General features: G+C 37.2%; 1 protein-coding gene across 1 annotated transcript in view; it reads left to right on the forward strand.

Annotated features, from left to right (window-relative positions):
• The window catches only part of WWC3 (WWC family member 3), a 98874-nt gene that overhangs the window by 47455 nt on the left and 35526 nt on the right, over positions 1 to 15893 (forward strand). Inside the window, exons 6-8 of the mRNA XM_054271689.1 lie at positions 5764 to 5893; positions 11372 to 11521; positions 13570 to 13643. Coding sequence (XP_054127664.1) covers positions 5764 to 5893; positions 11372 to 11521; positions 13570 to 13643 — 354 coding nt within the window. The remainder of the gene's footprint in view (positions 1 to 5763; positions 5894 to 11371; positions 11522 to 13569; positions 13644 to 15893) is intronic.

Here is a 15893-nt window from a genome sequence, read left to right on the forward strand (position 1 = left end):
TGTTGAGTAGCTTCCCCATGGCAGTACCAAGGCTTTTTGGCTGGGCACAGATCTTTTGCTAGAGGGATTTCTGTACACCACAATGCTGCTTCTCCCTGTTACCTGATGGTCAGGCCATCTCATTCTGCACTGTATGGCTGATTTGTGCTTGTACTGTAAATCTAGTGGTCTGTGAGACCTTGGGTTGTGTTGCATGTGTGCAGAATGTCTGCATGTAAAAGTGACTCCTTGTCTCGTCCCACTAAGGAAAGGAAGCTCAGGGCAATTTGCCACTGCTCCCAGAGCAGTTAGGCAGCCCTGCTGTTTTCTGTGTGCACAGTGGTGTCAAAGGTTGTGAAATGTTGTGGTGACCCTCTCCCTGCCACTCTTCCTGCAGGCCATCTGATGGGAAGGGAGCTGCGTGCTGCCATCTGTGTGTGCTTAGTCACCTGCCCACGTGGCTCACACACGGGATGCCCAGTGGGATAGGGAGAGAGGTTGCCAGGCCATGAAAAAGGTGGCAGGTAAACACAGGTTGTTGTGGCTTCCAGGTTCCTTCAGCAAGGCCAGTGGCTACACCAAGAGCTTGAACAGCACTTGGATCTGCCTTGGATATGTGGCTGTGCATTTAGAAACCTTGGCCTCTTTCCAGCATGCATGTGAACAAAGTGCCTAATGCAGGAGCTTCCTGAAAATGTTGTAACTGTTGCATGTCTAATGGATTTTGCAACATAAGTGTAGCAACTGCAGAAATATTTTGAAGCTTTGGATTTATTGTGTTGGTGCTACAAAGCATGGGCTTTCACTTCAGGAATTCTGATGTAATTCCAGAGATCTTGGGTTAGGGTACTTACTTAACAATTTTGATTGATACTACAATAACAAAACAAATTAAAGCAAGATTCTCAGATTTAAAGTTTAAAAAAGAAGGAGTAACCCATACACTTAATATTTTTGGTGTGTCTGATTTGGTTTTTTAATAACAAAATTTTCTGGTTTTTTTTAAACAAGGCTCTTTTGCTTTATAGTGCATTTAGAAAGTTCCATAGAAGAAAACTTGTTCAACCAAAATACCAAAAATCTTAATTGGCAGATACAATGTAATCATTTATTAATAAATGTATTTTTATTGAAGTATTTAGAGGTAGTTGGGGGAATCGATAATGTATGATATTAACTGAAAATTAGTAAAATAAAGCACTCAAAGTGTTTGCAGTTTCACTATACTAAGTAATATTTTAAATATAGTGAACATATCAGTATGGTGGTGCAGATATGTAAACAGTAACAGAACAAACAATTATTGTTTGTCCTAAGATTCTTAATCATATTTTCTTAGAGTAAGAATTGCTATTCCATTTCTGCTTTTTAAATTTGGTTTTTGGGTTATTTTAAGGGTATAGGTTCAATTATTTCACAAAAGGACTAACCACTTGACTAGGATGATGAAAGTATTTGAAGACCATTTGAAACCCAAGATTGTTTTAATTAGTGTAATTCATTTAAGATAGTCCAGTAAAGTAGTGCAACGTTTTTAAAAATAAAGTCTGCAAATGATTAAGAATACAAATGTTTGTCTTGGATTATAGCCCAAGTCAAGTTGCCCATGCTCCAGGATGGGGTTATAGGAGAGACATCAAGAGAGGAATTATTTTAAAGCATATGTGATGATCAGTGGTCACTCCAGGCATGTAGTTTAGAAGTTCAGGTGTGACACCTCAGGGCTGCTCATTGCTGCAGTTGCTGTGGTCGCCCTCTGTCCTGTTGATGCGTTGGGTGGCACTTGTTGTGTTTGCTGGAGCTGGGGAGAACCTTTTGCCTGTGAGTTACCTGGAGCTGTGCTCTGCTCTCTGCAGTGACTTCTTCACTTGTGAAAGAGACTTGTGGTTTTGTTTTTGTTTTGTGCTTTTAAGTGGTTTTTTTATTTCCTCTTCTGGTGAGATACATGTGGTTTTTCTGGGAGTATTTTGCTTCTAGGAGGAAGTGAGCCAATTTGGAGAGTACTTAAACTAACAGCTGAAGAGAGGAGCTTCTCTCACCTCCTTGTGTAGTCAGTAGACAAATTTGCCTGAAAGCCTGTGCTCTAGCCTGTCCCTGTGCAATCTCTCCCCTACCTCCTGTATTTGTTGGGAGAGAAGGGTCACTCAAGTCAAGTACCGAGGCTGAAGTAGTTTAGTTTTTCCATATCCTCAAAGTAAGTATATTGTCTGAAAAGAATTTAATTGCTCCTTCTTTAAAACAAAAATGCTGAGTTTTTTATACTCTGTTTCCCCCCTACCCTGCTTCCCTTTCTCCTTTAAAGTTTATTGCATTTCAGACATTTCCCACTTCTGTTACATTTTCTGAAGTTTTGGTCTGCGTCATTCTTCTTCCTTCTTGTGCTAAGTCAAATCTTCAAGTAACTGCCAAACTGCAAATGGCATGCATCCTGTTCAGGTTTTTTAAAGGCATGTACATCACTTTTATTCAAGTGTAAGCCAAGAACAACATTAGGAGCCATCAAACTTGGGGCTTTACATCTGGCTGAATGTTTGCTTTGAAACTGTTACCAAAATGGCATCATGTGCAGATATGGGAACTTGCTGCCAGGTGACTCTCTGTGCAGCCTTGCTTGGTATAGCTCTCAGAGAAGAGACAGCTTTTATGGAGAGGGCGGCTGGGTTGCTCAGTATTTCCATCATTTTATGTTGCTGTGCGATTCCAGTGCCTTTGTTAAATGCAAATCTCTTACATTGACATTTTCCATGTACAGTGTCTGCCTTGGACTGTGTTTTGTTTTCTGTTCTTTTTAATTTTAGTAAAATGGCTTAACCATCTTTGAGGAGAATGAAAAGAAAACAAAACCACAAAATGACTATAGAAGTGGGGTTTTATGAGTGGAGACATGATTGAGGGGGATTTTGATACTTCTACAACTTCAATACTGTCAGAATTCCAATATTCATAGAACTGCAGGTTTATATCAGGACTGTACTTTCTACAGTTTCATGTAAATTTGGTAATGTTATGTGTGATAAACCTTTGGACATGGGTTTGTGTTTGCCCAGTGGAGACTTTGTAGAGCTCATTGTTTAAAGCCTGCAAAGATCTCCACCCTGCAGGATGGTGGGTGCACCTTGGCCTCCACCACCTTTGGCTCAAGGTATGTCTGCTCCTGTCACAGTCCAAACTTACAGGGTTAAATATGAGCCTTTTATGGAGCAAATTCCTTCCTCTGGCCTGGCAGCAGGGACTCAGAAGGAGGAGCAGTTCCTTCTCCCCTGTGTTTTCAGTGACCCCACTGCTCCCCAGCAGGAATTCTGGAGGAAGAAGGCGTTTAGCAACAAAGGAAATGAAAACTTGGCCAGTTGACCAGGAGAGCAGAGTGAATGCTGTGAGAAGTTGGGAGTGACAAGGAATTAGGACTGGCTAAACAATTTGTAGCTACAGACTAATTTCGAGGTTAGGAGATCTGACAAAAACTTAAAAATTAGATTTTTGCTGAAGTACAGGCCTGTGCTTTGGTGGAGGAAAATGGAGGAACATGGAATCTGCCCCGTAGGACTGAAACAATGACCAAACATTAGTAGTCTGTGTATCCTAGAAACATCTTCATATCTTTACAGTCTTGCATGTTAGTTGAATATTCTTGCTATGCATACAAAGGTCTGATCTATATTTTTAGCATGCTCTTTTCCATTAATAAAATGGAAGACTCCTGTTAACTCTATGGCTTTCAGAAATAGAACTTTATGAAAAAAGGGAAAAGAATTATTAGACAATAAATAACAGGTAATTTTGTAAGCTACTCTAGTCAGTTTGGGTTGCCAGCAATACTGATTTACGCCTAAACATTTTTCGCAGTAGGAACTTCTCCAATTCTGACCTTAAACAAATATCAATTCATAAGCTGGGCTCCAAAGTGGCGTCCAGGAACATGAATATGTGGATAACTGGACAGAAAGCTGGTTGAAATTAAATAATTTCCTTTTCCTGAAATGCCACCTTAGTCCTGGCAAACGGTATAATGAGCAGTTGTGTTGAAGGCATTTTCATGTCTAATATTTGAATATAGTTCCTAACATTACAGTTACCTTCATGTAAAAATGTATTATCTTTTTAACGTGACTTTCAGTGACTTGGATTAGTTGTTTTATCTGCTCAGGATTTCAGATAAACTTAGTGAAGACTCAACATTTTGAAAACAAACACAAACAAACCCTCAGCTTTAATACACATGACATTTAAGTCCTTTCTTGTTCTTGAACCACTATTCATAAAAGATTATATGTTTTCTTATGTAACTTGGGGAAATTTGTGTTCAAAGAAAAATCTTGAGAATCAGACTTCTTTTGTGTTGTCTCCAAAAAGAATAACTGTCAGAAAAAAAACCAAAAACAAATTAAAACTGTAAAAATCAACCTGTTTTTTTCTAAATATTTTGAGCTACATAATAAAACCACAGGATTTTCATTTACTCTTTTTGATTTTTCATTTTAAAGTTTTAATTTTAAAACAAGTAATCAGGTGTAAGGGGAATTGCACTGCTTGTGTTTTAACTGGCAGAACATGCTAAGAGACTTTTGTTGACACTCTTAGTTTAATGTAATAGCTATCTTGAAACTTGTTAGTTAGTTTCAATATTTTAAATAGAGTTTGGGTATTCTTCTGTATGCATGGCATGCCCTCTCCTACTACATCTTTTGTAGATTGATGTCCTTTGTCATGAATAATGTGTGTTTTTTCCTCAATTCTGTTAAACTGATGTACCTTTTCCTGAAGCTATTTGTTCTTAGCATTGGCCCAAAGACCTTTAAACTTACCACATTTTCTCTATACACATTCTTTTCATGATAGATTAACAGGAAAATTTAGTTTTCCATATTTTAACAGGAACTTCACATGATTTGCAATAGTTGCTGTAAATACAACCTGTTAAAACTCCATAGCCATTTGCTGTAAATCCAAGACCAAAGAGTTATTCTGATAAGTTCACTGTAGTCTCTTGTCTTATTCTTTATCTATAAATCAAAGCAAATTATCAAGATGATAAACTGGACTAGTCTTCTGCCTCCTGATATGTTGTCCTTTACTATTGTGAGATGTTGGAAAAAAGGTTTAAAACTCAGCCAGTGGATGTTCCACTTGAGTGATTTTAATATGTCAAGATGGAAACATTAGTATTACTTCAGTCTTATGTCATAGCTTGTGCTCTTGCTTCTTGCTCAAAGGTGTAAAATCTTCTGGGATGTTCCCATATAATGTTTTTCAGTGCAGAATGATAATGTCTTATAGATATCTTATGGAAAAGATAGTTAATGGCAGGATAGTATTTGCAATAAAATTTTAGGCATTAAAATTTTCTTCCTGAGAAAATTTAAATGCATTTGTTAGAAACTTCTAAAGCAAGATCAAGTAGAAGCCCTGGAAGAGATATTGCAATATGTGATGCTGCATGAAAAATACAACAGCCAGACCGCTCAACCTTTTGAGTTATAATCATCTAGGTTAGTTTTAGGTTAATTTTGCTTTTGGTGCATGAAATCACCCACAGACATTACTCATAAATAAGCTCTGCACTAGGATATTAAACCCAGGAAATTTTTTGCTTCTGCAGAACCTGGGTAGATAATGGCTTTGCTTTGTCTTTAGAGTGGTTTTGGCACTGAGTGCTGTGTTAATTCCAAGTAGAGTATCATTTTATTCCTGGAAACGAAGTGGTACATGAATAAACAAGGTCTTAGAAAGTTCATGTGCTTTCTAATCATGTGAAAATTCCTAAATTTGTCTTAATATTTTCAACAGGATTGATCGTAAGATGTCAAATGCTCATACAAATTACAGACTGGATGAAGCACAAGCTATCATGAGTGAACTTCGAAGCATAAAGAAAGCTATATGCACAGGTGAAAAAGAAAGGCAGGACCTTATGCAGGTAAAAAATATGCTGCTAAATAGTGGTAACCTATCTCTGTTTTCTTGCTTGGGATTGCATTGGGTTTACCAAGTTTAAATAAGAAAGTAGGATGGCCTAAACTGATTTTTCTATTTGATAATAACCAATAGCAAGCAGTTCAAAAATGGTAAGTGGTCATTGTCTATACTGTGAGCACAGGACTTCATATGCATTTCATATTTTTGTCTAAAGTTTCATTTAGCTCAGTGTTTCATTGAATATACCTTTAAATTGCTGCTGTGTTGATAGTTGCTATGTAGTAATTACATGGTATTAAGAAAAAGCCCTTGTGATTTGTGGTAGTTGTTTTTAATTTTATTTTATGTCTCTTTGCATTACCTATAATGAAGTAGGATTGAGAGTTCATGTGCTAAAATGTTTTATCCTTGTGTCAACCATGTTTTTCCCTTTGAATGTATTTACCCACACTGGATCTCTGTCACTGTCACACTTTTTGCCCCAAGCTCTCAAGTTTGCAAGTATATCAAGGCTCTTATTAGTTTCAAAATGGTCTCACAAAACCTTCAAATAGTATGAATAAATACAATGTATATGCAAGCATGAAGTTGATGAATTAGAGCATGAGGATTGAGGGGGGGAGATACAAACCTGAGTAGTGGAACTTCTGAATGGTTTCTGTGCTCTGCCTCAAACTCCCAGTTGTGTGTTTGTTATTAATGTGATAAGAGCTTGATCAAAGAACAATAACCCTCTGCCACCAAGGGATTTCACTACAGACCTGCCTGAATATGCTGCACATACAGAGAGGTGATAAGGACAGTTCTCTTCACCCAGTCTTGAAGTGTTTGTTTGGAAGAAGGCATCTTTGTTACCTAAAGTTATGGAACCATACAAATTACCATTGCTATGCAAATGTTTTTTTTTCAGTTTTCTCTGCAGTAGTGTTTTTCAGTTTTTTTTTCTTTTCAGTTGTTAAATGATATAGGAAATTTATAATCTACATATTATGAATTTCCATAGTTATGCAATTATTAAGTCTCCAGTGCATTACACAAAGATCATCTAATGGACCACAGATCCCTTGTTCAAGTAGACAGAACACTGAAGTCACTATGAAAAGTTTCTGCCTTGGCAACTTTCAGCATACTTGTTATTTTGGGCTGGCCGAGTTTTAGAGGGATTCTCAGTGTTCCATGTGCCTAGCTAGCAAGAAGTGATTAGAAAGACAGTTCTTCATGGATGCAATAATACACATTTTAGGAAACTAACTGGTAATATAAGGACTTATGTGTGAGATGTTGGAGCAGTTTAACTACTGGCCTTGTTTTTACTTCCCCAGTAGATTTTTTTACCTCTTTTCCTTACGTTTTCTGCCCTCAGTGGCAGTAAATCCAGCTGTAAACATTCAGATGCTTTGAAAATCATATTTGGTAAACCAACTTTAAATGTGCTTGCAGTTTTTTTAATAGTGTTGTGGTAGTTAGAACTCTAGGATCAAGGACTGGGCAGTGCTGGCAGGACCAGAATGTAGAGGTTGTACAAAACAAAAGCAAAAATGAACGTGTTTCATCCTTCTTCATGGCTTTGTGTGATGTACAGGAAATATAAGTCTAGAAAGTATATTTTTTAAATTAGTTGCAATCTTTTCTGATGGAATCCAATATTACAGCATTAGAGTATATGTAGAAAGAGTTGTCAGGAGAATGTAGAAAGCAGTTGTTTCGCACAAGTGTAGCATGCAAAACATTTCTTCATGTTTTGTTATTATGGCCATACAGAATGAAATGTCATCATTTACAAGGTCTGTATTTGTAAAAATGGTGTATTTTTGCCAGCTTACTGTGCTCTGCAAAAATACCCAGCTCTCTTTTTAAATTTTGACCAAAAATATTTACTTTTGGTGTCACCAAAGTATTCTGTGCTATACCTTTTAATAGCTATTGAATATTATTGTCATAGATTTAGTTAGCTATGTCAAATAAGTACAAGTCTATTTTAAATGTCTTCCTAATAAGTTCAGAATTCAATTTTTATTTTCCTATTAATATTGGAGTTGTACTGTCCTTGAAAACACTACATTTTAAAGCTGTTGTTGTTCAGAAAAACTTTCTTAGGAAATCTTTTTTAGTTTGAAATTTGTTAATAGATGTTTTAAAAGTACAGTGTAAAAAATATGGGGTTTTATTTCAGAGAAGGGAAGCGGACTGTTTCTTACGACTTTTTATTTTAGATCTGGCCAGTGTAAGCAACAGAACTAAACATAGTAGAAGTGACTCAGTCTTGTGTAGGTGCTTGGAAAATTGTAACTGTTGTAGAAATATGATAATTGGTTTAGTTGTGTGGGTGAGGGTGGTCTGATTTAAATTGGATGCTGTGATTACAAATAAAGCAAAATATGCAATGCTACTGCTCAAAAAAAGTGGGCAGACTTGTTACATAAGGTTGAATAATAAAGGTGTATGGTTAGGTTCCTGAAAGCAGCATGTTTATTTCTCCTCCCCCATCTCTTTCTTAATTTTGTGTCTGTTCAGTATGTGTATGCTTTTAAAATGTTGTCCTTGGAGAGCAATGGACTTTGGTTTTTGTGGGGTTTTTATCTCTTCTTTTTTCTTTTCACTTTGTTACCAGATAAATTGACTAAATAGGTTAGATAGGAAGTGCACTGAAATTGTGCAGAGTGCTCCCAATCAACAGATAATGGTGAAATGACAGTGCTCATTTCTCTGTTTTTGGGTAAGTCTGGGCTGGTGTGCCTAGAACTTCACATTAACAGGAGGCTTATTGCACAGTTTCTGTGGGATTGCCATAAACAATCCTTAAACTCCAGATGAAAGATGGATTCCTCTGTGTAGCTGGGGAGGAAGTTACTCCTACTGTTTATAATAACAATTATAAATTGTTTCTATCTAAAAATGTGCTAACTCTGGTTGTAATTTTCCATGTTAGGGTTGCTGGTGCCTGTTTTCACTCATCCAACTAGAAGGACTTAAAGCATTTATGCTTGCCCTAGGGCGTTGTCATCTGTGCATGTAGATGTAAGTTAAAGTGATGCTGCTTGGTGATTGCCACCTGTCAAATGTTTCCTAATTTCTAAGTAAGGGTCAGGATTCAGCAACTGTGCCTGGATAGGAAGCCTGGCCAGCAGCCAAGTGGCCTTTCATTACCTGCCAGGGAGAATGCTTGAGGGCATCAGGAGCATACCAGGAGTTCATAAAGTAGCTGAAATACAGGCAAAAATTTAGACTTAAGTTCTAGCATCAGGATCTGTGGTATTGCACATACCTGTAATATAATATGTGTTACTCAAAGGTGGCAGATGGAACATAACTTATTAGGAGAAACTTCAGGCTTTCTGAATCCTGAGTTTTTGTTGATGCAACTGGCCATGCTTTACTGGGAAGCGGCCGTGATCTGAATTTATTTATTTCCATGTTACAAACCCATTAGAGATCCCTCTTGATTGTCCATACAGCAGGAGTCTTGACAGGACTGGATGATTTCCAGTGAGTTTTGAAGAAGAGAGTTAGACAGGAGTCTACAGTTTTCATAAAGTAAGAGTTGTGGGGTTTTTCCCACATTGTGGAGCAGTTCCTTTCTTAAGGATAAAGGGACGCTAGCTAGGGATCTCTTGGCAATGTAACTTGAAATTGAATTTGCAGTTTCAGGCTGAGAAGAAAATATGGTTTTTATCCTTCACACTAAAATGGCTTATTTCAGTTGGGAGGTGGAAGAAGAGTTGGCTTTTTTGGTGGACCCAGGACAAGTTAAGCTTCTGGAGGCAAGTGGTGGTAGCCTTGTCCTACTGCCAGCACGTCTGGCATTGCTCTGTGCTGTCCTCTCTCCTTGCCAATGCTGCTTGTGAAATCCCAGCCCCTCTCAGACCTGTAGAGAGCAGGCAGAGACTGAAGAGGGAGCAGCACAAGCTGTCCCATACCTGGCATGAACCACGTGCCATTCCCTAATAGGAGGGAAACAGAGTGTGTGATTTAAAGGGCTGTCAGGGAGGAACACAGGGCCCCACTCTTGTGGCTGGAGAGCCCACTTGCTCACTCATCCTGTATCAGGCTGGATGTTCTCCTTCTTTTTCATTTCTGGTGGAGCTGGCCTGAGGGAGGGGCTGGTGTATGAGAGCAAAGTGAATGGAGCATGTATGATGGAACTGGAGCCATCAGAAAAAGCTGCTTTGCTGGGTAGTTCCAGGCCTGCTACAGTTCCATAATCCTGGGTGCTTCCTGGGCTCTCAAACCAGATGCCTTCAGCATGGCCTTGCTCTTCTTGTCAGTAGCAAACAGTTGCTATTACACAGGTTCATTTCTAGACTCTGCTAATTGAATTTGATGTAAGAAAAAGCAGCAATGCTGTGTCACCCTTTTTAAACTACACTTTGAAGACTGAGAAATCTTCTAATAATTGGTTATGGACAGTAACCTTGGTTTGTTGCAAATCACTGGTAGTCAGAGCCACTGAAATTCCCGAGGACCAGCCTTTTCCCAATGCAATGCCCCTGACTCTGTAATTCAGACACTAGAGTGAGCAGTTTTAGTAAGTTTTTATGTGTATTTTTGAACTAAATTTTTTATTGTGTTATGATTTATAAATTACTACAGATTTTCAAATTTCTGATAATTTTTTTACCCCACATTTTTAGATTGTCCTTTTTCCTGTGAAGGATGGGTGAGAGGACAGAATGTTTTCCATTTTGTGTGATGTGTAATGCTTAGGATCTCTGTCATAAATGACAGCTGGTGATTTTGTTACTAATACTACATTATCTTTAATTTTTGAACAAGAGAGAATGCACAATGAGAAAGTAAAAGTGATACTAACAGTTTTGTTTAAGAGCCTGTCAACCAAGCTTATATTGTCAAAAAAGTTTTTTTTGTTATTTTGTGAGATTCTGTCATATTCCCCTTTCCCCTCAGAGACTGATGTTTCTGCTTTACTCTGACAGTTTGTGTCATTGTCTAGACATTTCAGCGATGTCCCTTGCTTAACCCAAAGTGTAAAATATCTCTTAACTATGTGAACCCTGGCTAAGAGAGCACAGGGATGATATCAGCTGTCATAAAAGTGCAATCAATACAAGGTATTCATCAAGTTGGATGAGATAACAGTAGTGACTAAGGAATGTAACCTGTGCACAAGATGGCAAAAGGGCAGGTGAATCACATTTGTCTTCCCTATCAGCTAATGTGAAGTTGACAGCTGCTAGATTTAAAGAGCTGCAAGCCATACAGAAGATAACACATTCCCAGATCTAAAACAAATAATATAAAGTCTGCTTACTGTTACATGTGTCTTTTAAAAGGAGAGGTTTATTTCAAAGCAAACCTTTTGCATGCTGGTAACACAACAATGAATTTTACTTTCTGTAAATAGCTCTGTATAGGCAGGCCACCAGTCTTTTTAAACAATTAATTTTTTTTTTTTTCTGTTATTAAAAAGTCTTGTAAGAACATTTTTTTCTAATAATTTTAAATATGTCTTCTCCTTTAGAGCCTGGCCAAATTAACAGATGGATTCAGGAATAGCTGTTGTATTACAGATTCCCTGCAGGATCTCCAGCACAATTCTAGTTCACTCAGTGACTCCTGTTTACCTCAACAACACTGTGATGCTTGTTCTCAGACTGACATCACTGGAGAGGTATGTTAGTGTTCCTATGTGAAACATTTGCTGTACAAAATTAGCTGCTTTTGAACTACAGTGATACAGTGTTACTTACACTTTTAATTGAAGAGGTGTTGACTGGAGCAGAAGGAAAAATCCAAAGCATTACTGCTGCTGAGGGGGTTGCATTTGCTTGTTGTTTCCACTGTGTGCAAGCTATGGGCTTGGGGGTTCTGCTGCTGGAGCGTGGCAGAAGGATGCAGGGGCATGCTCGTGGGCAGTGACAGGTAAAGGCAGCTCCTGGACTCAGCCAGCCCAGCAGAACCCTTACTGCATTCCTCTTTGGTGACTGCAGGTTCATCTTGGAGTAACAGCTCTTGCTTGGCTGTCCATGGACCTCTTCTCTTCATATTCCCAGCTCTGAATTACTGATACTTGTAATAAGGCAGGAAGGAAGAAAATCCTTTAGCCAGCTTGAAGTTGCAGTAGAGACATGATTTTGCATGAGATGTTTGCATTGGGATAGTAGTAATAGCTGGGTATTTTTTTTTAATTTTACTTTTTATATCTTGTTTTTAACATATGCATATTCATTGTTCATATGTATTGGAGATGTCTAGGAGATCTCTACTCCTTTCCTCTGTCGGAGACAAGGAAAGTATTTTTTATTCTCAAAGAATTTTTCTTAATCAACAAAACTTACAATGTAGTCTATTACACCTTTGTGCTCAAATATGCCTTTAAATATGGTATTTGAGGAGAACATACTGGCATTCCTTGGAAATTGTTCTATCTGAATGAAGTTGTGTACTCCAAATAATAGTAACTAAAAATTCAGCTTGCACTAGTACCATAGCAACCCAGTTGTTAGTCAGTAATAAAACATATGCCTCTGTGGATGACTGACACCAAAGCAAGAAGGCAACTTGTTTGTAGTGTGTTAGTACAGCAGTTTAGATGGTACTTTACATTTAGTTAGAAATCATATCATTGTTGGCTTTACCATCCCATTTCTCACCTATTATAATCCTCCTTCACTGCTGGCTGGTGGTCAGATTGGATGTCTCCAGAAGGTCCCTACAGAAGAGGAAATCTTGTTTTTGAGAAAACTGAGCTAATGCTTGGGTGCGTTTCAGGGTGTTAGGCAGATGGTGCCTTCAGGGTGTAAATTTTCAGATGGGCCATGGATGTGATTATTGAATTCTGAAACAAATTACCAAAAGGAACACAGGAGCATTTTCTCATTTGCAGTACACTATCCAAGACAAGTACACTGTGGAAATTATGTTTATCAGGTGTAGGCTTTTTGTAAGGGAAACAAAAATACACAATTACCTGAATCTTTTCATGGAACTGTTGTTAGTGCCACGTGAGTAGAAAAAAGGCGGAGTTTTTACCCATGGGTTGATGGGGACAGAAAAAGCAGCAGCTAGAGGAGAACTCTGGAGATGCAGCAATGCTCATGTGTAGGAGTTTAGGTTTTAACTATTAGACCATACACAAACTTCTGAGGAGGGAAGTGCTAATGCCCTAAAATAATAAATTGCTGTAGAAACACTATGCAGTAGGAATTGCAACATAAATACACATTCTACAACTGCTTCAAGGATCAGGTGGATTTTTTTGTACTTATGTTTAAAATGCACTAATGTTGTAGGTGCTGGGTAACACATCACAGTACAGGGAGTGTAATCTGAGTTGCTTCTAATAAAAGTATTCATAAAATAGCCATATAAAATAGCAGAATATTTCAATTAAAACACTCTTTGTCTTGTAGACTTGGATAAAGTAGAAATGCTTTGACCATTTGTCAATGATTCAATTTGCTAACTCTTGATTTCCAGGTTAATAATTTATTGAAACGGCTTATTTATCTTCTCTGCTTTTAGCAAGAAATTAGTTTTGCATTTCTAAGGCATAAAATTGATTTTTTTATTATGTTACTAGTCAAAGCATAGAGGTTTCTTTAGTGAATCCAGTAAGGAAGACTAATATATCCCTTTCATTATTGTGATGAGAGTGTTTTCAACTTGTTTCTTTCTTTCTTTCTTTTTCCCTGTCTCTGTGCTATTCAACTCTGCAAGTTTGGATTTGATGACAAAGCAAGACTTGTAGACAAAGTAAGGCTGAACTGGCAATATGAAGAGGCCAAGAAAAGGTAATTAAAGATAAATCTATTGGGTTTTATATTTACTTTTGTGATTAAAGTTTTCAAAGTAGAACTGGACCCAGCCTCCTAGCTGAAATGTCTTTGGGAAGACTAATTTGCTCTCTATTGAGTAGTTCACAGATAATGAAAGTTTAGGTAAATATAAGACTTTATCATCAGATTATTATATTTGTTTGCAGAGATAAAGCTAAATGTCAGCCCTGTTCTATACTTGTATAAACACAAAATTGTAGTGGTTCAATTAAACTGTTTTACATTTTTTCACCCTCTTTCTCAAATCTAGATATAAACAGTCTTTAAATTTACACTTATCAGTCTGGTCTGTCAGGATACCCAAAGCCTTGCATACCTGTGTCTTAAATTCAGTGTACTGAAGCCATGAAGAAGAAAGAATGCTGAACTTCCTGTGAAATAAATGAAGATGTTCAGAGCAGAACATCTTTATGTACAGAAGGGTACATAAAAATAAATGTTGAAATTGGAAAAAAAAATCTGATAAAAATGATAAAAAGTATTACTTTAAATAGATTGGTTCTTCAATAAGTCCTACAGTCTAAATGCTTATTGTAAGTATTTCTCTTGTGGAGGCCAGTCTTGCAGTGTTTTTTCATTTAGTTTATTGAAATTTTAAAAGTACAATCTGCATAAATAATTTAGCAGGTCCTCATTGAACCTCACTGTTTTCAAACTATTTGCCACATATTCAGGACAGTAGTGTGGGTGCAGGTGATTTACTTAAAGTCAGTAAATTAATGCACTTATGATTATTTTGATTTGTGCTGGTAGAATATTCTGTTACTTAATTTGACTGACACTTAAAAGATTCAATATAGTTAACTTCAAAAACAGTAGTTTTAAAATTTTTATAAATTGGGATTTCTTTTTCTTTTTAATGTGTTCTATTCTAGCATTTTTTTACATTTCTCAGAACAAGAATTAGAAAAATAAGTTAAATTCTTTTGCCTCTGTTTTTCATATCATGGTGACTTTTTCTTTAGGGGCATCTGTAATGCTGTCACATGTCTTGGCAAGAATTGGAAGTTTATAGGCAGTACACCATTTTGTTGTTCTTGGAAAATTTACCCACATCTGGACACAATACAGGCTTCAAAAAATTAAGTTGGTACAAGCAAGTTAGGTAAACACAGCTAAATCTTCAGGATTTGTAACTTGAATGGAAGTCTGTGTCGTACATACTGTGTGTAAATACCAGTGACTATTACCTAATAAAATTAAATAATTGGGGGAAAAAAGAACAAAACAAAAATGTTTCTGTGTCCTGTGTTTGCTCACAGGCTAATTTAGCACTTAATAGTCCAGTGATAATTTAGCAACTTAGAGTTGCTAAAAGAAGAATGATGCAATTTAGTTTTATACTGTCCGGTTTAACAGAGCCACTGATGCTGTGAAGATTGTATTAAAATATTTTTAGTTCAGCTTCCTGACATAGCTTTTCTGTGTTTTTTAAAACAATTATCTGCTTGTTTGTTTATGACAGGGAAAAACTGGAGTGGTGTTTTTTTTTGAAGGGGGTAAAGAGGTGTTGGGGTTTTATGGGTTAATTTTTTTTTAGTAGCAAAGCATTTCTCAGCTGGAAATGCCGAACATTTGTTTCTGCATGGAATGCAGTATTTCTGAACATCAGAAGTGAGCTGGTGTTTGATCTTAATTAAGTGTAGAAAATCTGGGTAACTAACCTTCCAACTAGAGAATGGTGATTGCAGAAAGAGTAGTTTTGCTTTCCCAGGATAGCAGCTCTGACAATGGTCTGTTATTTGGCAAAAGCATGTTAGTTGCTTTAAAAGAGTAGCCTTATTCTGCCCAGTATGTTGTACGGAAGTAATCAGCTTTCAGCTTTTGAGTGGAACTGCACAAAGCTCATTGCCCCTACCAGTTATCTCTGTGGTTGCATTCTTCATTTATCATGCATTCCTTCCCCTTAGCTTGCTGGCATTTCTGTAGGGCTTTTGTCTCTGCTAAATATCTTTGTGTTCATTCTCCCTTGGCTGGTGAAATATCTACTGTTACTGCACAGTGTGGGTGACGGAATGTGCTGCCACGGATTAAATCTACAAAGTAGAAAATTAAAATGCTACAGTATTTCACAACTGTAAGGCAGTATATTGTCACTGCTTGCTTGTCAAGTGGGTGTTGAAACATACAGCAAATAAGTACAACTGACAAACTTTTAATGGGAGACTTAAAATGCACTGTAGTAGACAAGTATGTCCTTTCCCT

This window comes from Melozone crissalis, unplaced genomic scaffold, assembly GCF_028551555.1.
Source record: "Melozone crissalis strain CALT ecotype California unplaced genomic scaffold, PUWL_Pcris_2 ptg000013l_1, whole genome shotgun sequence".
Lineage (NCBI taxonomy): Eukaryota > Metazoa > Chordata > Aves > Passeriformes > Passerellidae > Melozone > Melozone crissalis.